At 52.0% G+C, this 22,886-nt stretch overlaps 2 protein-coding genes across 6 annotated transcripts; one reads left to right on the top strand and one right to left on the bottom strand.

Annotated features, from left to right (window-relative positions):
• The first annotated feature begins 1,044 nt into the window (after nucleotides 1–1,044).
• CUEDC2 (CUE domain containing 2) lies at nucleotides 1,045–15,818 on the top strand. 3 transcript variants are annotated; one of them, XM_063338584.1, is made up of 10 exons: nucleotides 1,053–1,380; nucleotides 2,805–2,932; nucleotides 8,521–8,614; nucleotides 9,470–9,613; nucleotides 9,930–9,991; nucleotides 11,421–11,554; nucleotides 12,711–12,881; nucleotides 13,141–13,202; nucleotides 14,829–14,889; nucleotides 15,286–15,818. In XM_063338584.1, the coding sequence occupies exons 3-10, from the start codon at nucleotides 8,541–8,543 to the stop codon at nucleotides 15,430–15,432; spliced, it is 855 nt and encodes a 284-aa protein (XP_063194654.1). In that variant the 5' UTR covers nucleotides 1,053–1,380; nucleotides 2,805–2,932; nucleotides 8,521–8,540; the 3' UTR covers nucleotides 15,433–15,818. The 3 variants fall into 3 exon arrangements, with proteins under 3 accessions (XP_063194652.1, XP_063194654.1, XP_063194653.1); XM_063338582.1 differs by lacking the exon at nucleotides 15,286–15,818 and having other exon boundaries at nucleotides 1,045–1,380; nucleotides 14,829–15,087; XM_063338583.1 differs by lacking the exons at nucleotides 1,053–1,380; nucleotides 15,286–15,818 and adding an exon at nucleotides 1,412–1,577 and having other exon boundaries at nucleotides 14,829–15,087.
• On the bottom strand, nucleotides 13,764–20,318 carry FBXL15 (F-box and leucine rich repeat protein 15). Of its 3 annotated transcripts, none has more exons than XM_063338587.1 (4): nucleotides 19,895–20,318; nucleotides 18,717–18,967; nucleotides 17,466–17,968; nucleotides 13,764–17,080 (listed from the first exon to the last, which is right to left on the bottom strand). In XM_063338587.1, the coding sequence occupies exons 2-4, from the start codon at nucleotides 18,897–18,899 to the stop codon at nucleotides 16,891–16,893; spliced, it is 876 nt and encodes a 291-aa protein (XP_063194657.1). In that variant the 5' UTR covers nucleotides 18,900–18,967; nucleotides 19,895–20,318; the 3' UTR covers nucleotides 13,764–16,890. The 3 variants fall into 3 exon arrangements, with proteins under 3 accessions (XP_063194657.1, XP_063194658.1, XP_063194659.1); XM_063338588.1 differs by lacking the exon at nucleotides 19,895–20,318 and adding an exon at nucleotides 19,748–19,803; XM_063338589.1 differs by lacking the exon at nucleotides 19,895–20,318 and adding an exon at nucleotides 19,727–19,787.
• Between the last annotated feature and the right edge of the window lie 2,568 nt (nucleotides 20,319–22,886).

A 22,886-nucleotide genomic window follows, 5' to 3' on the forward strand; every position in this document is an offset into this window, starting at 1 on the left:
ATCCAGTTTCCACTGTCTAGCCACCCCAGAAGCAGCTGCATTTTCAGCATGTCCTTTGTATAGTGGGGTCACACAATTTGAAACACATCCTAGAAACTGGAGGCTTGTTGGGGGATTTTCAAACGATTTCCCAAACTATGGTAAAACCACAGATCGGAGGACAAATAATGCAGCATAGTTGATTAGTGTCAGTTAGTGTATGGATAAGTGCAGCAAAACCCAGTCAAAAGCAGAATTCAAAGACAGTGAATACTCTGGCAATGGAGTATATTGATACAATGTCAAGGGAGGAATGTATATACATTTAAACGGAAATAAACAATGGGAACCGGCTCTGCTCTTAATGACATTGGAGCGAGTGTGAAGTGACATTCCCTACCCAGCTGGCGTTACTCTGGATTTTTCCTGGTACCGCCAAAGGCAGAATCAGGCTCATTTGTTTGGTATTTAGCAACACATTACTGCGGAGCATGAGTTGGAGAATAACTATGCCTTGCTACTTTAGGATTTTTATGAAGAAGTACCTGGCATTACAGAATTACTTCTCCAAAAACTGCTCTAGGAAGCACCTACTGCTGTTGTCACGACCAAGTAAATCGATAAGCAGCTCACCTGGCTGGGGAAGGGGACTGCAACCATCGAGGAGGGCAAAAGCTGCAGTCCCCGTCCCGCAGCACGGCTCTGCTGTGGCTTCTCTCAGAGCCTGAGGCCGCGCCAAGGCGCAGCCGTCCTCCACATCGCCGGAATAAGGGAATAAGCCGAAGAGGAAATGGCGGCAGGAGACTCTGCCTGCAGCTCCCAACTTTAGCAAAGGCGGCGGCTCGGGGAACGTCCCCCGAAGGGGGCTTCCGCCCCACAAGAGCTTCGGCTGAGGAGAGGCACCCCGAGGAGCAGGGCGGCCATGCCCAAACACTTGAAAACGTGCTATTTTCCTCGGGGAACACGTCTCCCGCGCTTGGCAGGGCGGGGAATGTCACTTGGACGTTACCAGGGTGACCCCGCAAAGCGCGGCCGTGTCCCCGGGCCTCACAAAGGCGCTTCTCCACCGCCTGGGCCCGGGCGCGCTCGTGGCTGCCACCCTGCGCCCGCTTTTCTTTCCTCTCTGCCTTCCCCCTCAGGCGCTGCCCCGCTCCCTGCTCGCCTGGGGACCCCAGGCCGGATATTGGCAGGGGCACACCGGTGCTTGTGAGCCACGCCAGCTCCTCCGCGGCTCGCGGGGACGCCGGGCGCGGCGCTGAGGGGGAGCCGCCCGCCGGCTCCTGCCCACAACCAAGATGGCGGCGCAGGGAGCCGCTGTGCCCTCCCGCACCCGCCTCCGTGATTGAGCTTCCACCGCGCCGGGAGGGAACGAGGCAGCGGCGGGGGCGCGCGGGCGATCAGGTGACCCCTGGCCCCGAGGGGAGTGGGGGGGGAGCGGAGGAACCCCTGGGGCGGCGGGCCGGGACCCGAGGAGCGGCGGCGGCCTCCTCTGGGGCACCGCTGCAAGGAGCCAGCCTGCAGCCCTCTGTGGCCGCCGCCGCGGCGAGCGCGGGAGCCGGAGAAACCCAGGCGTTTGGCTCAATCCCGGTGCCTGGCAGGTGCGGGGAGGAGGGATAGAACGCCTGCCGTGTCGGGGAGGGGGCAGAGGGAGCATGGCGGCGAGGGGGGTCGGTCTGAGTTTGCTTCGGGCACGCCGTGGACGAATTCTCTCGTCGCCCCCTGAGGTGATTCTTTGTCCGCTAGCGAGGGGGAGCGGGGACAGCGAGAGTAATTAACGGCCCAGAGTTGCTCAGCTCGTAGTTGGGCATCACCTCGAGGGGGGTGGTTCAGCCCCTCTGCTCCATTGTGGTGAGACCCCACCTGGAGCACTGCGTCCAGCTCTGGGACCCCCAACATCAGAAGGACACAGACCTGTTGGTCCAGAGGAGGACCATGAAGATGACCAGAGGGCTGGAGCACCTTTCCTATGAGAACAGGCTGGGAGAGTTGGGGCTGTTCAGCCTGGAGAAGGCTCCGGGTAGGCCTTATAGCCCCTTCCAGTACTTAAAAGGGACCTACAGGAAAGATGGGGAGTGACTTTTTACAAGGGCACGTAGTGAGAGTACAAGGGGTAATGGCTTCAAACTGGAAGAGGGTAGATTACACATCAGGAGGAAAGTTTTCACTGTGGGGTTGTTGAAGCACTGGAACAGGTTGCCCAGGGAAGTTGTTGATGCCCCATCCCAGGAGGTGTTGAAGGCCAGGCTGGATGGGGCTTTGACCAACCTGGTCTAATTGGAGGTGTCCCTGCCCAGGGCAGGGGATTGGAACTAGATGATCTTTAAAGTCCCTACCAGTCTAAACCATTCTGTGATTCTATGATTTTGATGTTATAGTTCTGAATCAATGGGATCTGGAGCATGGGGCTTGATGGAGCGCTGGAAGTGGGGATGTGCCACAAGGACACTGAAGCAGCAGCAGGGAAACCCAGTGCTCACTTTCTGGTCTGTCTTGTTAAAGCCACCAGAAACAAGTTCTTCACAGTGGCAATGAGGCCACCAGTGCCGCTGGAATTCGTCCATGATGTTCAGAGACCACTGTGGGCCTTGCTACAGAAATTGTACGTGTTGAAAAACATCCCAACATGGCAGTGAATTGGAAGCTGACAAATACACTGTTCTGTCATCTAAGTTGATCTTCCACATAGTACATGTTATTCCAAAGGATAAAGATGTACCCTTTGCATTATGGGAAACAGTCACTAGTGACATAAAGCATAAAGACACTGATATACAGAGAATGATTCTGTTGTGCTGCAGCTAATTCAGCTTTCTTTTCTCATAAAGGACTCCCTCATTCATGGCTTGGGCTGAGCAGTCACAAGATGGACCCTCGACTCTTCTGCAGGCACTGACGTGACTCGTGAACACTGGCCGTGAGCCGAGGTCCTCACACAGGCAATACGCCAGCTCAGGTAAGGGCCTCGTGCCAGCAGAGCACCACACAAATGCAGCCCTCCAGCGTAGATCTGGGAGGGAGGTGAGAGTCTGGCCATTGCCATTACTATCTTGTATTACTATAATTTAGTGGGACTAAGTTATTACCAAAAGCCTTATTTTAATGTTAGAGTATTAAAGCAGTTAATTGTGTTAACGTGCACAGTGACCTCAGCCTGCTTTCCCATAGCAACCACACCGTGAAAGTCCTTTCAGGGACTTCTTTAGCAAGCAAAAAAAAATAGGAGCACTGAAATTACGTCTGTAAGGTGTTACTGAGCCTGGAAAGTTTTCTGTTAAGCTGGCAAAGTTTCAGGAGGTAAAGTAGTTCGGTGGAATATAGCCACAGCTCGCTCTCTGTCCTGCAGATACGGCTTTTGAGAGATTTCCTCTGAGGCTACACTGAGAGCTCCTTATATCCCAAGGATCCTCACTTCCCCAAGCACAGGCACACGCGGGCACAGACACACAGAGCTGCATGAGGTGTGCTCTGTGCTTCCTTATAAAAAGTTTTCAGAGAGAGCACAGTGAACCATCCCTGTCCCATTACTTACTCGCTTAAAAATAATTACTGAAACTTGAGCTAAAGGAATGTTCTCAAGGTGTTTTAGTGAGACCCTCAGCCAGATCAGATTTACCTAAACTTTCTCTAATCTGTTCTGAGAAACGTCCAAGGCATACAACACCCATCTCCTTCCACTTGCAGAAACCTCAGCTCATTGGTAGGCAAATTTATGATCTCATAAAAGTTGATATACGTCCAAATGGCAGTTCCTCTTAGCTCAGAAACATTTTCCTAAATTGCTCCCCTCAAGTCTGTCTTGTTAATATAAAGTCCAAGGCACAATCAATCATTCCCATCTCATCACATTGACCATTTGAGAATGATTACTGAAATTTGAGTTGAAAGAGCCTTTAGAAATGATCTATTTGTACTCAAACATTTCAGATTTTTTTTTTTTAAGGAAGACAGATTCATACGAATTGTGCAAAAAGAAGCCAACTTTTTTTTAATATAGCATACGTAGATATTTCAGACACCACAAGGATAATGGTACTTCTAGAGCGGTATTATTTCTGCAGCTATTTTAAAAAAAAAAACCTCCAAATTTGACATTAACATATTAGGAAGGAAAATGCAAGGGTGGTGGAGATTACCAGGTTCTCAAGACAGACAGTAGGGTGGCAAACTCTGTTGAGCTGCTGGCCAAACTATCTAGTACAGAAAATGAATAATTTTCGCATTCACATTTTTGAGAACTGACGCCACTTTTCTCTGCCTGAGGTAAGGAAATACATATGTCACGTGATATTATGTGGATCAAGTAAGTACTCCTGATGTTTGAAACGAAGGCTGTCTTAATGAGATGACACACAGTGCTCCACTGCTCACTCTTTAATAAGAAACCCTGGTGTTTAAAGACTGTCTGAGAAGTGACAGGGATTTTCAAGGGGTAAAGGTGTCTTGTTCTGACAGTGCAAAACTGTGAGGCTCTAGCTGAGGGCAGAGCGATAGGAATACCATTTCTTGACCATATATCTTAAAAAATAGATTCTGTGCAACATGTTAAGCAGAGCCCACATTATAATGACAAGAAATACAGAAGGACTTTCATAGATGTGTTTGAATCAGCGAACAACTACTGAAGTGATCTTAAAATCCACATTGCAATTATGGCTGGAAGTGTAAAATTATGGCAACACCTTTTCAGTAAAATTGAGCTCCTGGGAGAGTGATTTCTCCTGCCTTTGGGTTTCAGATTGTTCTGTGCATTATAAGTCACTCCTCCACAAAACTGTGCACGTAGGATAAGCCCTTCTAGTAAATCTCCCCCTTAAGTATTGCAGGTGACCACTGGAAAAATGTTGTATTTGAAGGTAAAGTACATGAGGTGGTTTGGTGTCCTGAGTTATGTAATTACAATCTTGGCTGTGTGGGGAGGAACATGCAGCAACATCAGCTTGTTCCTTGAAGAATCTATTTTAAAATGTTTGTACAAAGGTTTTTAATCAGCTCCCTCTATGCCAAGAAAATACCCACTGAATCGAAAGGCCAGAGGACCTTCAGGACTTGTCTTCCACAAGCCTCATTTGGCCAAGACCATTGTGCGCTACAGATCCCCCAGAAGTTAAGTTTTGTAAGGACAGTCTCCTTAACTGGGGAATAAAATCTCTCCCCTGTGGCAGTAAGTGATCAAATGCAAGTGCATTTGTCTCTCTTGCTGCCTCTTGTTTTATAGGAGCAGAGATGGATTCTTCAGGTGAAAGGGTGATGTCTGACCTTTGAAGAAATACTTGATCACTTAGCTGCTTTCTGTCCTTCAGTGTAAGACTATGCTGTTGTCATTCAAAGGGTTTCCTGTCTTCAAAGGCAGGCTAAAGGTGGCAGCTTGCCGTCTCTGTATGTAAACTTTAAATCCAAGTGTGCTGGTGGATGGATTTTTCTGAGATGCCAGAGGTTTATACCATTTAACCATTTATATCCAATGGTTAAAACTTGCTGCCTTCTTTCCACTCACAGACACAAGGGAATAGATTTTGTTCAGATACAGCATGGTAACTCCAGAGGAAAATACCTGAATATTCTCAAATGCTTCACAGCAACATTTCTTGTGGTTGTCAGAGGTCAGGGAATGGATTCAACACCAGTTTGTGGCTGGCCATAGCTATGATACTCCAGTTGCTGAATTAGTTTTCTGTATTTCTCTTGTCCCAGTCTGACAGTTGCCTGCAAGTGCCTTTGATTAAGGAGGTGAGTGACTTTGCCTGTTCTATTGATCAGAATAAATTACGAGCAGCTAATTTATGGACCTCACAAAAGTGCCTTTGACATGGTGAATTGTGCTCTGTTGTTCAGGTAATCAGGTTGTCAGGAAATGTTATTGGTTACTATACAGTTATCTCTTATAGAACATGGGCCTGTTTCACGGAAATGGACAAAATCTTTTAGGCTTCCAGTTCCCAGGGTGTCATGAAGACTCTGAGGAAGAAAGAAATAAGTGTTGTAGTGACTGTAGTAAGAACATTTTGACTGCTATATGTTGATTTTTCATCCTTGATTTCTGTAAAAAAGAAAATTACTTTTCTTGTACTTGCAAATTCAGGGGGCTTGGTTGTAGCCAGCATTTGCAGATTCAGCTTAAAATGGGGGGGAAACGTGCTACTTAAGACAGTATTCTTGCCAACAGTGAGATTCAGAATCTTACCATTGGCTTTTTGATGTCTGAGAAGGGTAGAACAAAGCTCACCTTTTTTGCTGTGTGTGTTGCAAAGACGACAAAGATAGACCTGGTTCTGTCACACCACTAGAGAACACAAAAAATGCACAGAAACTACAAATGGGCAGCAGGAAGGTGTTTTTACACATGGTTGTTTTTACATCCAGCTTCCACACTTGCAGGCCATGACATCTGCAAAAGTGAGAAAAATGCAAGCAAAGGATCCTGGTGAGGCTGAAAAATAAAAGCAGCACAGGAGCTCAGGAGCTCTCTTTGGGTGTTTGCATGGAGAGCACCTACCTGAAAAACTCTGGGCTGTTGTTTTCCTCTAATTCTGTGAAATGGGAATTTTCTAATTGAAATTACAGGAGGCAAAGAATTTTTTTTAGTTTAAGACAGAAACAGCAATGAAATAATCCTTTCTGATGATGCTTCCTCTGGCTGTTTCTGCACATGCGGTGTATGTTGGTCATATAGTGATATGGCATTTTTAACTTACTGTTCATTTCCTCGAGTGAGAGGCACACGTAAAGAAGGGTTTGTTTTGTTTTTCAGTTACTGGATCTAGATCAGTGGGAGGGTTGATATTAATAGTAGCTGCAGGAAGGTTTAGTTGATTAGATGGCTTTTGCACTTAGCTTTCAACACAGTGAAAATTGGGGCAGTTCTTCTATATGAGTATGTCTCACTGTTTGTGTCCTGCTGCTGTGAGGTTCTTTCCATATTTGTCTCCCTACGGCCCTAAGGGAATGGCACCGACACAGGGATTCAGTAAGAGGTGGTCCTTCAGGTAGCAAAACCTGTTCAAAGCCCTGAAGAGTAGAAGAGCACAGACTGGGAATCTTGGATGGGGAATCACTGCAGGGAGGTGCAATGTGGGATGCCATATAGCCAGCAGAGCACTTTTACGTAAGCCTGTGTCACAACTTTCTCCCTCAATATTGAGAGTTGAATCCCTAGAACCTCAATGTGGCCATAGCCAAAGGCAGATCCGTCTGGCTTGGGCATGCTCCCTGGGCCAGCCACAAGCAGAGGAGTGCATGTGTGCTCTTGGCACCTGCAGTGGTGGCCAAGTGCTGTGCAGAGCTTGCACGGGCCCCAGGGTTGGAGGTGGACCTGTGAACAGGCTGCTGGACTTTGGTTCTCTCTAGGTCCTGGAAGAGCAGTGCTGATTGCTGTGGGGTGGTTTTGTTCATATCCTGATAGCTCTGGAAGCTTCATCTCGGGAAATGCCGAACCTTTTTGATTCCCATGAGAATTGTCTCTCAGCAACCCACATGACTGCTCCACAAGTTCTGTGGCAAACAGACCGGGTCAGGTCCTGGTGTGGTCGGAATGAGGGAGCTGCACTGGTGGGAGCATGATGACCTTTGGAAGCTCTCTGGCTGATGACCACATCAGTTTCTCTATACGCACAGCAAGTTTCCTTCCTCGGAAGAACTCTGTGCTTACACCAGGAGGTTGTCCACCCAGCAGCTTTGTAGACCCCAGGGGGAAGGAATGATTAAGGAATGGCTTTTCTCTACACGATTCAGTCCAGGCCCAGTACTGATAGCTGAAGGAGGGCTGTGGGCAGCCCCCCTCTGCTATTGCTTCTGTAGGAGCTCTGTGATTCTTAGAACTCCCCTGAGTTTTGGGTTATCAAGCGCCCCTTGTTGCAGCTGCATCAACTGCAGAATGGCTCATTTACCAAGGACAACAACGGGCTCCTGTTTGGGCAGGATTCCACTGGCAGTCCATGCCTGACCTGGAGACCTTTGATATTTTGGCTGGCAGACTAGTTGTCTGTGCCCTGCTTGGTATTTCCCTGTAAAATATGCTCTAGGTTGTCCGTTCTTTAGGAGACATTACCCTTCCTCCTACTCATTCCTGAGTCCAAGCATCACTGTGAATGCTCTTAGCTGGAAGGTCCACCCCTTTCTGCACTGAGCATGCAAATCCACTACCCACTGCTTCCTCGCCAGACGGCACAGTGTTACAGCTCAGGAGGTATCTCTGAGGTCCTGCAGCTGGACACATCTGCATTTACAGCTTTGCTTCCTGGAGGGAACATTTTAAATGTACAGTACAGCTGCATACTGCCAGCATCAACACAAACAGGAGAGGCCCAAGATATTGGGCTGCTTTGGGCTCGTACTTCCAGTGGATCCTCGTACTGCTGCATTTTGCGGATATCTTTGCCTGCTTTTACCCAGGGAGGACAAGACATATTGGAGAAGTTTGTGAATTGTTCTGATGGGAAGAGCACACTTGCCTATACCATGCCTACCTTTTAATCTTGTTGATATTTTGATCTCTTTCTTGCCTTTGAAATTACATGGAGTTTTCTTTTTCTCCCTCTTTTTTAGACAAAAAGGATTAGAAAGACATGGAGGTTGAAAGAATCATTCGAGACACACTGACACGCTTCATCCAGTCCCACATCCCTGCAGCAGACCTCAGGTATGTTGAGATAGGAAGATCCAGTATCATTGTTCTAGCTTGAACTCTGCATTAATTGTCCCTCTACACATTATACTGAACTCTAGCTTTCCTGTACTTTGTGTTGCTTTTCCTTAAGTTAGATCCAGGATGCAGATAATTTCCACAGGCTCTGATGGGAATGCGTGAACAACTATCGTTTAACATTATAATCTAGCAATGTAATTTCTTTGATGACCAAGATGATTAATTTCCTGTCCAGTAATACACATTAGAATATGGGATTCCCTTCATTCCACAGTGCTCCCAAAGGGCTTTCTGAGCAGCATAATGCTATGTCAGGGCTCTCCCTATTTTGAACTGTGCCTGCGTGCAAAGATAAAGCCACCTTGGGGCTGGAGCATAGCAGCTGGTTTTGCAGCCGGTGGCAGCAGTGATACAAGTGTGGAGAACAACAAGCAGAGAACACTGCATCCCATAGAAATTGCAACTTGACAAAATAAGATGACCACACCTGAAACACCAGTCAGCATGGAAAAGTCGGGGTTTGAGCACTTGGAATGTTTTGGTTAGCTCAGCTGAAGCAGCTACAGGAGCACAGCCTCTTCTGGGCACACGCTGGGGCTTTCACTCAGTGCTGCCCAGGAAGCAAGACGGCATGCAGTATTTTATCTGTAAATGCTTCCCACTCAGCTACTGACCACCTGCTACCTGGCTTTACTGGTGGCACCTACCCAAAAGATACAGTCCACATAGGTCCTTCTGCTGCTTTATTAGGAAGACACAATGTTAGAGGGAATGGGAATGGAGAGAAAGAGAGATAAAAAACAGGCCTGTTGACCCTGCTGCCGTGTCCTGTGTTCTCTCTGTCTCCAGTGGGATGGATGATGTTTTCTTCTCATATATCACGGGTGTCCTAGAAGAGCTGGGCTCACCAGAGTCCTCCGAGGAGACTTTTGACATGGACACCTTTGTGGAAATGATGGAGGCGTATATCCCTGGTTTTGCAGAAATCCACAGGTATGTGAATGTTACTGCTTTGTATGTGTATGCCATGCACCGGCGCCCTGGACCCAAGCCCCTCAGTACCATAAAGTCTTTTTTTATACCCAGTTGAAGATGTATTAGTACCAAATCTGTGACATTATGATTAAGTCAGTCTTTGCCTGAATAGTAATCCCGGTATAGTTTGCAAGTAGGTCCTTGACCATCTGAAATACCAGTTTATTTTATTGGGCTTCCCACCGAACCTTGTCTTTCTATGAAGAGATAGGCAAGAAGGATAGGCTACTGCTTTTACTCCTCACACTAATTATGCAGCTTCTGTCTCTTGCAGTGAAGATGTTTGTGAAATGATGTTCTCCCTCTCAGAAAGGCTTGGTGAAGCTCGCAACAAAGGTGAGTTACACAAACAATTTCAGCACGAGAATGTATATTCTGCACATTTTCAGTCTTAGTGTTTCAAGTTGAGCAATGTCACAGGATAAAATACAATCTTTGCCACAGTTAGGATCTCATAAGGTAGCCTGAATTGATTGACTTATTTTTTTTTTAAAGTTCAGTCAGGTTTCTGATATGAGCACACAGGAGTTTGAGTCATATAGAATATTGTCCAAGACATACTGGTGTGAAAAAGTTTATCAGATCTCCAAAGACTTCTGTTGCAATCAAATCCATAGGAATAAGGAAGAAATAGCGGACACAGGGCTGCTTGTTGAAATTCTACTGTAGGTTAATTCTGAAAGTGAGGATTTCTGCCTGCCTCTAATAGCCATCTGCCTAGGCAACACTACCACTGGGCAGCCCATATCAGGTGCATCATCAAATAGAGAATCTAGCTGATGACATGTGTCACTTCTAGACTTTAAGCATCCTCCAAGCTTACTTCCCATTCACCCATGGACCCTGGCACAAATGCAAAATCAGCAATGATGTACTTTGACCTGCACTAAGCACGACTGCAGAAGACTGTATTATCCCAGTGTTCCTTTCTAACCTCTGCATTCACAGATCAGCTGGATTGCTATATTAATCAGCGTGAAAGATACTTCCCATTAAAGAACAGACAGGTGAAGTGCCTGAATATTAAACTTTTCAGGACATATCAGTCTGGGTTTTGCTTATCGAGTAACATAACTGCTGTCTTGCCAGAAGGCAACACGGCAGAGAACAGACAGTCCTGTCTTTTACTTGCTGCTTTCTTGAACTTGACAAAATCTATTTGCTCTGCTCTGGTCCCGTGCATCCTACCCTTTGAGGATCCTCATATAGCCAGAGTATGAAAGGAAAGCACCATCCCCGTTTTAGAGAGGACAGAACAGAGGTGAAGTGATTCTTCTTACACTGACACAGAGCCTGTAAAGAGAAATGCATGAGTAAGCTGATCACAGGATGAGCTGGCTTACATACAGCCTGGGGACTACCAGAGTGTATTCCCAAATTTAAAATCAAAACTACACTTAAGTTCAAAGTTAGAGCAAACACCGGGGAGTTCTTAGGAATGTAACAAAAATACTGTAAGTATCCACAGCCACAAGTGACAGGTAGGATTGAACTGAATTTGCAAGCAGCCCATGCCTGGTAAGGCCTGGAAATGCAGTGCTTGGGCACTGCAGTGTGTGCTAGCACTATCTTCCTGCAGGTCAGCGTGAGCGGAGCCGCAGCTGTCCTCGCTGAAGGCAGGAGGAACAGTAGTGCTTCCCAGTCGTGTCCCTTAAGAAGGGATTTGCTTTGGCACACAATGCAGTAGCAATCTAATGCCAACAGAAAGCACAGAGCTCTAGCCTTAGTGGGACAGTTCCTCAGGAGATATCACTATGTCTTTAAGAAAAACCTGGTCAAAAGGCGGTGGAAAGCAGGAGTGAAGCACCCTCTGAAGACCTGACCAAGGGCCAGGAGCCTGGAGCAGGAGCATGCAACAGGGAAAGGCTGTTTGCTCCAACAGACGGCGCCGAGGCCCAGGTATGAGCACCCCACAGAGGAGCAGGAGCACTGGGGACGGTCCACCAGCACTAGCCTGCCAGCACCGCCTGAGGGCATTTTCTAGTTCCAGAAGGAACTGCAGCATAGGCTGTGACACAGCATCACTGGTGTCTGTGATCTCCTCCATTGTATGGCCTGAGCAAGACTGGGTCAGTAAATGGAAAAAGAAAATTATGTGCTGACAGAGGAGTATGAGCCATTGCTCTGTCTCATCCGTTCCAGCCACTGGAAAGGATGAGCAAGAGTGATGTTTGAGAGAGCCTGTCCCAATGCCCTCAGAGATTCCACAGCAGCACCACGGGGATGCCTCTGCAGCACTAGCTGAAGTCCACCCTGCTTCACCCTGTTCCCCTAGGCTCAGTCCACAGTTTGAGCTGGATCACCATTCGCTGGATCATGATAGCATGATCACTGTCACACTGTATCTGCATAGGAAGCAGTTGTGTCTGGGTGTCAGTCCTGAAGATGCTGGGCCCTCCCTCAGTGACCTTCTGTGCTGTGCACTTACTGAGCTATACAGCACTGAGTCATTGGCCCAGCAGTCCCGGTCCTGCAACACCACTCAGCGTGACCCATGCTACAGGCATTCCAGCACCTAGCAGATCTGCACCCCCACCCATTCTCCTTCGCGCTGCTTGCTGTTGCTTCAGTACTGATCTCTTCCTGCTCCACGGCGCAATTATTCTGTGTCCACAGCCTTTTAGCAAACGCTGCTGCTGCTGTGCTGCCTTCTGATGTAGCCACAGGTCACTGTGTTTAGCAATCCCTTCCCTTTCTGATCAAAGCACATATCACTTCACAAGGTGAGTGGGAGATTAAGCATTTGCACCACAGCATCCAAAAAGCTCACTCCTAAGGAGACACATAGCGTGGCCACACAGGTGAGCCAGTTCACAGCAACCCTACTTTAAAGAAAGTTGAAATACAGGGGGAGGAGATTAAGAAAGAGTGGCCCTTTGGCCTTACAAAGATACAATCCCGTTAGCTTCAGGAACGGGGTTTAGTCACGCTTGTAATGAGAGAGAACCTTCAACCAAGGGCAGGCTGAATTTCCTGACAACACAAAACCAGAGAGGCCTTTTAAATAACCCTCTTACTGCATCCCCAACTTACCTCTGTCTCTTGCTCCAACTAGGAAGGCGATGACTTGAAGGATGGGGTGGAGCTGCTACTGGAGATGTTTCCAGCTTGTACCGTGAGCCAGGCAGAGAAGGCACTTGCTATGGCCTTGGGGAACTTGGAGGAGGCAGTGCAGTTAATTGTGGAGGAGAAGGTGGAAATTGGCCCAGCAGGTGCGAGTGTGAAGGTACTGTACTCTGAGCTGGGTGGCAGTGGGCCAAGAAGCAGGGCAGAGCTCAGGGACACACGCAGGTGTCCCAGCTGTCTGCTGCAAGCAGAAGCTTTGACCGCAGGAACTTTCCACAGTGGAGCTGTGGCTGGCGCCCCCCTTCCCAGAGGGGCTGGAGTGCTACACCATCAGCTGAGCTCCCCGAGCTAGCAGGGGGGTAGCTGTACGCCTCACGTGTTGTGTGTGCTACTCACGCACTTGCCTTGTCTCCTCCCAGGAACTGGCACGGCCCCGCAGAGCGCCCAACCACGAGGAACTAAAACAGGTTATCCTAGAGAAGTAAGTAGCCAGTAGCAAAGAACCCTTTATTCTGCTCCCAGTAAAGGAGGAGGTGGCAGTTTGGGGAAGGTCAGAATGACAACGTGGTCTATAAAGAACTTGGGGTGTATGATGCTCAGAAAGGATGTTGTGAAGCTGATTTGGGTATAGCTGAACACATCTAAGCACAAATATAATTATCAGGTGGGAAAAAACAGGTTTGTGTTTCTTTTAGAGCTCTGGCACAGAAACAGGTTACCTGCACCAGCTGGGTCACAGCACTGGCTGCGTGTGAGGTTTCAGCCTCTTACAGGTATAGTGTAAGTCACAGTACTGTCAGCTGAGGTCCCGGTTAAAGGTTCAAGGCACAAACATCATGCTGCAGCTCAGGTGACATGTAGAACTACAGCATCTCATTCATACTTCCATCCTTGGAGACAGTCCAAAGAAGGCTAAAGATATCTTTGAGACTGCTTGTACAGCAACACTGGGAAGATTAAATCTCAGTTGCTGAAGGTGTGAATTCAATGCATTTAAAGAAACCTCTTTGAAGTCCCCCTATGGACTTCTTGGGAATGAAAATGGCTTTAGATTGGTTTACCTTTATTCATTTCCAAAAGCATTTAATTCTCAATAGAACACACACTGTGGTTTCATCGATCCACTTTTAAGATCTCAGCTTTCACGAGTATCCTCCTGCAGGCATGCAGATTCCCTCTGTCTAACCATCCACATCTTTTCCACCACTTTACATCCTCCCCAGTGACAAAATAAACAGCCGATGGGCTAGGGAAGATAAAGCAAGGCAGAATGGCATCCAGGCAGAATTAGCACTCCCTGTCTCCTGTGCAGGCTTGTTTCAGAATAACATGCAAGAGAAACAAAAAAACACCAGCTGCTAGTTAGGTTTCTGGGAACTTTAATGACATTGTGGCAACGTCCTGTACTTAAACGTTACTCAAGCACAGGTACAGAGAGCAGATCACCATAGCTGAAGATACACAGGAACAACTACGCTAGCTACTGAGGGAGAAGTCATGGTCAGCTGTGCTGTCCACCTACTAAATCAGCACCAAAGTCTCAAGAGTAGGAACCCAGCAGTACAGCAAGCAAATGCTTGGGCCCTGATGTTTCAGTCACACAGGGAATGAGGTGATGCTTTTATGAAGTTGCTTCCAGCACAGACCTGTTTTGTAGTGAAGTAATAGGTGGAGTGTGAAAAGAACACCATCTCTTCAGGGCAGAAGCAGCTAGCTTGGTCCTGTAATATCACCTCTGTCTCCTTTGGCTGCCATCACTCAGGCTGAGAAGGAGCAAAGCTGCCCCAATGGCAGAGCACACCAGACCTCAGCAACTCTCTCAGTTCTGCAGGGGATATCAGCATTCCCAACAGCCCAAGCTTTCCAATACCCTTCACATACAGCCAAGGATGCTACTCCAGGAGAATCCTGCTGGATTCTCACCATAAGAATGACACGCTTCTTGCTTTTTTGATCCAGAGGGGAATGTTAAGTGCTTCTAGCTGCAATCTAAGCAAGTAGGACACACTGCACAGCCACAAGCCAGCCAGGGGAGAAAGGACATAGGCTGTGAATGGCCCCAGGCAATGCATGTTACGGTGTTCACTAAACGCTTCTTGTGTTCCAGATACATGATGGTGGATAGTGCAGACGATCAGAAAACACATCGGCCAGCTCCGCCCAAAGAGGTAAGAAAAGCAGTCCCAGCTCACCAGCAGTTTGAATGTCCTTTGGCAACAAGGTTTAAAAATTTTGCTTTTTGTCCAAAAAGCAAAGGGGCAGGCCAAAGACAAGGACCATTCACAGAGCCTGCTAGTCAGCAAAGAGGGAAGATTAGCTTAGCTAAGGTGCTGCAGGGTCTGTCAGTTCGTACCATTCCTCACTAGCATGGCTCCTGCTCTCCCCGTCATCAGACAGTTTCCTTCCTAGTTTTGGACAAGATTCCCAACACAAGGGACAGGTAAAGCAGCCCAGCTCGGTTTTCCTACACCTGCCCCCCAGAGCACAGCTCTGCTTCTGCTTGTCCCCTCCCTTTCCCTAGCAGCACGGCTGTCCATCCACTTACTGTTGTCTTTCCTCTCCAGGCTCCCAAGAAGTTGATCCGCTATATCGATAACCAGGTGGTGAGTACAAAGGGAGAGAGGTACAAAGACATCAAGAAGCCTGAAAGCGAGGAGATGAAGAGAACCTACATCAGCCTCAAACCTGCCAGGAAGTACAAGTTCCACTGACGGCCAGGTCCTCCTGCTCTTCAACCTCCACCTCACTGGCCAGGCATGGCAGGATGGACACGTGGCAGTAGACATGAGGGGGACTCCTCCACGTGCCACTAACTGGAACTAACCTGGGAGCCAGCACACTGCTTTCAGCTTCCTCAACTAACCCGGTTGACAAGGAGGAACCTTCTCTCCTTGTGTAGCTGTCCCTCTGTCCCCAGGGACACACCGCAGTGGCTCTCTGGGGCCTGGGCATTCTCTGCTATTCCTTGCATGGGACATTTTTAGATCTAAGATGTGGCTTGTGCTTTTGCAGCAAGCTTTTTACAAGTCTGTGTGCACTGTTGCTTTAAATTGAGTGCCAGTGTTAATAAAGATGATGTGAGTTTGCGTGTAGTTCAGCCAGAGCATGCTCATGCTTTAAGGACATCGCCTTCTACCCCTCCTGGGGCCAAAGATAGGAGCCGGGTCATCCTGTCTTCCCCCAATTACTCTCTTCATCACATTCACAAGATGTGGCTGCTCTTTGGTTAACCACCTACTGCATATAAGGGCTGAGGCTGAACTCCAGAACTAGGCTCTCCTGCCAACACAACCTGCAGCACTCCATGAACTCCAGCTGACAGCATGGCCAGGACTCCTGCCATTTCCAACCACCACTGCGTGCCAAAGCTCCAGCCACACAACACGGAGCAGGATATAGTAGCAGGGCTAGGCACAACCAAAATGTTAAGTCAGAAGCTGGAAGAAACAAATGGCAATGATCAACTGCTTTCAGTGACAGCACAGCTAGGTTTGGTGTTTTTCTGTCAGTGAAAGTGCAGTTAGGAGCGTGTTCCCCCTGAAAACAACTCCCACTTTGCACCAGCTTAAACCAGGACCCTAGGCCTGGACAGACACACTGCCTACACCAGAGACATGCCAGCCCTTTGGTGCCAGGCTGGCCAGTGGCCACAGGCTGGAGCTGGGCTTGCTCTGCCCTCCTCCCAGAGGGGCCTGCCCTTTCCCAGGAGGAGGGCTGGAGGCTTTTCTCCTTTCTGCTCCAGCTGGCGTGGTTTGTTCCACAGCTCTGCTGGCACGCCCTGCGCACCCACCCCAGGGGACAGTCCTCATCAAACACTCTCCTGCTCTCTGGACAGCTGCCGCTTAGAGATTTAAAATACAACAAATAATAAATCCTATCTATTAGCTGGCCTGGCCAAGGCCTGTTCAGCACCATGGTGTTCCTGCAAGACACTCGCTCTCTCCACACCACTGCAGAGGGAGTTACTTTCCCTGGAGGCACCAACGAAGTCCATTTGCAAACACCCACTGGCTGCTAAACAGCCCCCGAGGCAAGAGTGAGCCCCACTTGGGCCACCCTCACCAACAGGACCAACCTCTCCCCCTGCATGTCTCTGCAGCAGCCGGTTCCGGCATCCTCCCGGGATCCCAGCATCATGTCAGTCCCCCCCCTCCCCAGAAGCAGCAGTTCTAGATCTGGAGGTTGATGAAAGGGGCAAAGCCAACCACATCCTGCAGAAGAACGAGAGCCCTCTGCAGAGGAGGCTCCACGTCCAGCTCCACCCCACGGCTTCGGAGGATGCTCAGGCTGGACTCAGCCACGTTGTGGCAATGCTTCACCTTCAGCGAGCGCAGCTTGGGACAGTACTCAGCCAGGACCCTGCCAAGAAAGAGAGCACATGCAGGTTGCAAGCCAGGATTCCTGAGTGTACCACTCACCCTCTCCTCTACTCCCAACAGCCCAGTGCTCACGACTGTGCCGCACATATACCGTATTTTAGGAACAACACCCTGGTGGTCTAAGAGAAACTCAAGGGACACAGTCAGATCCCAGACCTACCCTCTGTGACGTGCTGGGGAATTCACTGTTAGGAGCACACAGTGCCTCTCCTGAAAGGCCTGCTAGTGGCTGCTCCCCCAGACTGAGCTCTCTGCCACTGCATTGCTTTCAGCATGAGTAAGTCTGACTTTTCTCCCTGATTGTCTTCCTCTCCCAACCTCAGACACCTGCCATCCCCACCCCAGCTCCCCACATTGCTCAGTACCTGATGGAGTCATTCTTGACTCGCAGACACCCCGTGAGGTCCAGGTGCTCCAGCTCAGGGCAGCACTTGGCAATCTCCTCGACCGCAACATCGCCCACATTGGCATTGACAGCCAGCGACAGAGACTTGAGCCTGCTGCACTTCTGCACCAGGTAGCAGATGGCCTCGTCCTTCAGCTGGCGACAGGCTGTCAGGTCCACAGCCTCCAGCGCCTTGCAGTGGTCAGCCAGGCTGCGCAGGGACAGGCTGTCCACCCACTCGCAATGAGCCAGGGAGAGCCGGCGCAGGTTGGGGCAGCTCAGCGAGATGGCCACCAGCGCATGACGGCTGAGCTGGGCACAGCCCTTCAGCTGGATCTGGTGCAGGTGGTGGTTCTGCCCAATGACCGGGAGTAGCTCCCTGTCCGTCAGCCAGTCAGCGCAGTTCTGGAGTGCCAGCTGCTGCAGTACTTCGTTGTCCTTCAGCAGGTTAACGAAAGCCGCTCTAGGGATGGCAGGTCCGATCTGCGTGGGGAACCCAGGAAGAATGAGGCATCCCCCAGGGTTTCAAGATCAGCCTGATCCTCACCAGAGACTCTCTCCCCTCTTCTCAATGACTGTGAGAGAGGTGACCAAAGCCACTCTCTTCTCATCCCAGGGCAAACCCTGCTGTCAGGCTCTCCTCCCCTCATGCCAAGGCTATTGCCACAAACTAGAAGATCCTCTGGCTTCTTCATCCCCCATTGTCACCCCTGCATTTATATACTCCTGATGAGCTCCACACCTCTGCTCTCTAAAGACTCTTTGCTAGACCACTCTGTGTCCTCACAGAACAGCAGCTACTTCTGTCTTTCTGAGTCCCAGGCAGTCTCTCCAAGGGCCTGCACAAGCGTTCCCTCAAGACCAGGCACAGAGTTCTCCTGTCAGGCCCACCCTATTGCACAACCTCCGTGAGGACCAACAGGCTGTGCCACTCTGGAGCTGGCTTGTGTTTCTGCCAGCTGGTGCCCCATAATGGCTGAGGTGGAGCTTCCAGGCTCACTCCTCCCAAGGCCTCTTGCTAAAGACAGTGGCATTGCTGGGCCCTGAATCACCGCCTCTTCTCCCTGAGCCCATCTGTCCAGTCTGACACCTGAGCCATTAACTCAAGCTCCTGAGCAGAAACCAGCCTCCTTGCCAGGAGCTTCTTCTCCCCACATAGTCAGATGTTCCCCTGTTAGCTCCAGAGCAGTAGAACATCTGCGTTTCCCCCAGCCTCAGAGCCATCCAATACCTGGCTTGAGTCAAAGCAGCGCATGTTGGCCAGGTACAGCTGGATGAGAGACTGGAATGACTTGCTGACCCTCTGCAGGCTCAGGAGCTGCTGCAGTGGCAGATGACAGAGGATATGTGGAACCAAGATGTCTTCCCAGGGCAGGTCCAGGAGGCATCCCCTGGAGGGGGTCAGACTCATCATCAGACGCCAGGGAGCCAGGCTACGGTAAAAGCCAGGCTAGATCACCTCACACCTACTGCCAGGTGCCTCTAGGAGGAACAGCCAGAAAGAAAGACTCAGCGACATCTCCCACAGTCAGCCCACAGGGTAATACCCCTTGGCTACCCATCAGCAGGGCACGCACCTGCCACCTGCGTCACCTCCTCCCCAGCCTGGCATGTTCACTGCTCAGGCATCCGAGTCCACCCGCCTGCACCGCCCTGCAGGACAGCCGGGGTGGGGCTTTCCACCAGCTCCCTACGGAGCAGCCTTTGTCCCTCAGCAGGGTGGCAAGTGACTGCTGCAGCATTACCACATCACCCACACGGTGGCTGTGCCCAGCCTTAACGTCTAAGCATCACCCTACCTGGCAGCCGGTGCCCTGCATCCAGAGCTGAGCCCCTCGGGCACCTCGCGAGGGGGAGCGGGCAGGCACCTGCCCCTTCCCGTGGGGAGCAACAATGCTCCGGCCTCCCCCCAAGAGACCTCTCCCCCCGGGGAGCGGGGACGCGCCACCTCCACGGAGATGAGGCCCCGTCCGGCGAGGGGAAGGGCACGAGCCGGGGAAGGAGCAGAGGGGGGCCGGCAGCCCCCCGAGCCGCGGTTCTAGGAGGCGGTGAGGCTCCGGACTGGCAGCTGGGGGGATCCTCGCCCGCGGCCATCTCCCCCCAGCCTGGCACTAGAGCCCTCCCCAGGCCCGGCTTCCGGGCTGCCCCGCCGGGGCCTGCACACAGACACCCCCCTCCCGCAGAGCCCCGTGGCGAGGCGGAGGCCGTGGCCTCCCCCCGCCGCTAGCCCCGGCCCAGTACCTGCCGCCCCCGGCCCAGTACCTGCCGCCCCGCCGGCCGCTCCATACAGCCGCGCCTCGCCCCGCCCCCGACGCCGGCGTCCCGGCGTGACGTCACGCCGGCGAGCGGAAGTGCGCGCGTGCCCACCGCCCCGCCCCCGCCTGTCCCTGCCCGGCCCCGCAGCCTTACCTCGCCCCGGCGGCAGCGGGCGCGTTACCAGGCACCGGGCGGCAGGCGCGGGAGCCCCCGGGCAACGGCAGCCCTCGGGGGGGCGGGGAGTGACTCCGGCGCTGCGGGCGGGCCAGCGGGGCGCGGCGGTCACAGGTCCCACCGGTGCGTCAGTGGGAGGCTGCTCCCAGCGGCGCGGCGTCCACACCGGCCCCGGCAGACCAGCTCCCCGTGCGCACCACCCGTCCCAGTTCCCCAGTTATCCCGGTTCCCTCAGCGCACGCCAGATCCCCGGTGCACACCAGTCGTCTCAGTTCCCCACGATCCCAGTCCCCCAGCGCACACCGGTTGCTCCAGCCCCGCGGCGGCCCCGGTTCCCCGGTGCACACCGGCTGCCGCCGCTCCCCGGCGCACGCCCCTGCCCGCAGCGGGCGGCCCCGCGCATGCGCAGCGCGGCGGCGCTGTCCGTTCAGCACCACGCGGAGCCGGGACCCTCCGGGACCCGCCGCTGCCGGTGAGCGACGGACCCGCCCCCCCGGACCCGCCCCCAAGCCCCGCCAGCACCCCCCCGGACCGGAACGGATCCCCAAACCCCCTGCCCGGCCCCGCCGCTCTCCCGGTGGGCTCTGCGCCCCCTCCCCGCCCGCAGGAGCGGAGGCACCCCCGGGAAAGGCCAGTCCCCGGGGCTCACTGGTCCCACAGCACCCCCGACCGGCAGCCGCTGTCCCCGCTCCTCCGCCGGTACCGGGCTGGCCGTGGTACCGATCTGGGACAGCACTGCCCACCTGCCGCCCCCAGCCCGCGTCCCCCCACCCCGCCAACGGCTCCCCGCGCTCCGCTCCTCCGCCGGTGCCCCGCTTGCCCCCGTAGCCCCGGGGAACGAGCAGGGTCCGCCCCTTTGCCGGCAGCCCCTGCGGAGAAGCTGCCCGGGCTCCTGCCGGCGCAGTTGCCATAACGACTCCAGGCAAGGCTCCCGCAGAAACAGAAGCTGCTGTTTCCCCGCTGCTCTCCTCCCCGCTGTCCGTTTGCGGGGCAGGGCCCCCCCGCCGGTACGGCACACCACACCTCGGAGCTGGCCCTGGGCGGGTGACCCCATCCCTGGCTCGGATCTGAGCCCCACCACCTTGTGCTGCATCAAGCTGCTGGTCGCTGCTGGCAACAGGCGCCAGATCCACTTGGCAAAAGAGCAGGGCCCACATATAGTGAACGAGTCCCAGACCCCTGGTCCCAAACTCCCTGGAACAAGTCCCAGCTTCCCTGGAAAGCAATGACCTGTCTATGCACCCTGGGCTCGTTCCTTGCCAATGTGGAGGCTGGTTAGGGGAAAGGTCTTCTGACCCAAGTGCCTGTCCTCTGCAGGCAGCTACCCAGGCTACCTGGCTGCCCCTGGGCATGTAGCACCTGCTCCTCGAGGGTTCCAGTGGCACCCTGAGTTAGCACAGTGATTTTCTCATTTACGGAAGGGCAAATGAGGCGGGGTTTTTCAATTTTCTAAAGGAGCTGAGAATGCCCTCAGCCATGGCCTGGGACAGCCCTTCCTTCCTCTGTGGTGGGAGCACAGAAAGCTCTGGGAGTGCCAATCCTGCTTCTAGACTGGGAGGGTTCATTTTGCCCTCAGGAGGTTTCAGCTTTGTGCTCACCCTGCTCTTGGTTCCTGCTGTGAAGAAGTGTGGCATCTGACAGGGAGTCCCTTAATTTTGCCCCTGTAAGTGAATGACTGTGACTGAAGTTGGCTACAAGGAGGCTTTTTGACATCGTGGTCTTGGTCTGGATAGGAGGTGAGGGAGCACCAGCAAGCAAGGGAGTGCAACGCTTAATTGCATCTCGCCCTCACTGATGGCTTTCTGTGCCAAAACAGACCTGGCTGGGAGCCCCCAGCTTGTGTGGAGTCCTTGCTTGGAGGAGCTGTGGATTGCTTGTTATCCTTCCTGAACAACACGTGTACTGGGCTGGCAAGTGGGACCTCCTCTGCTCCCACACCAACCTCTGTTTATGTTTTTCGTTTCATCTGATCCAGCTGGGCTGACTGAGTCACTTCCCTGGGAGCTTGCTGGTAGCAGGGCTTGGAGGAAGGTGGAGAGTCAGCCCAGACAGATTCTGGTACCACAAGGAGGTCAGGAGGCAGAATTGAGACCCAGATGTGTTTGTTTGGCCTCTGTTGCATCCTAACTTTTTGCCAGCTTGCGGATGCACAAGCTCAGCCCTGCCCACGGAGAAGGTGAAGGCTCTCCTACCTTTAATAGACCGTGCCAAGGCAGAGCCTCAAGAGCTGGTTAGCACAGGGCCATCTCCCCTGAGCCACCCACGGGACTGTTCAGGAATCATGCCTAATCCAGCCCACTTCAGCCTGCTCGCAGGGCAGCAATCGCTGTGCCAGGGACCGGGACACTGCAGCCTCTCAGGCAGTGCTGGCTCTTTTCCAGATGCAGCTCACAGGGTCAGCGTTGCCCTGGGAAGCAATGAACAGCTTTCAGATCCTACAGCCTGGAAACAGGTTCCCTAACACAACACCACAGCGGGTGCTGTGGAGTGTTTGCTCTGACAAACCTCTTTAGCCCCTAAGCCTAGTGCAGCCCTAAGTTTGCTGTCTCAGCGTTTAAGGGAGTGCAAGCAAGGTGGTGAAGAGCAGGGTGAACACACCAGCTGTGTCAGGGCACAAGAAGGGTGGCTGCTCCTGAAAGGGCAGGGCCCTCACCAGCCAGAGACCAGGTACTCAACACCTGGCCAGTGCCCAGTGAGGGCAATCAGGGTCAGACAGGTCATAGATCAACAGGCAAGGCCACGGCAATGGGGTAGGGCTGAGGTCCAGTTAGGACATCAACCCACAAGGGAGGATCCAGATCAACAGAGTGCCCCCAGGTCCCTAACAAGCTGCTGATCTGTGGGGGATTTAGTAGGTAGGCTTGAGCTTATGGCTACTGAGACTCATGTACTATTTTTTAGGTGTCATGGACAGTTTCCAGATGTAAAATACTCAGGCTGTTCTCTTTCTTCTTCACAGTTTGGTTGCAGA

This window comes from Chroicocephalus ridibundus, chromosome 6 (genome assembly GCF_963924245.1).
Source record: "Chroicocephalus ridibundus chromosome 6, bChrRid1.1, whole genome shotgun sequence".
NCBI classification, from domain to species: domain Eukaryota; kingdom Metazoa; phylum Chordata; class Aves; order Charadriiformes; family Laridae; genus Chroicocephalus; species Chroicocephalus ridibundus.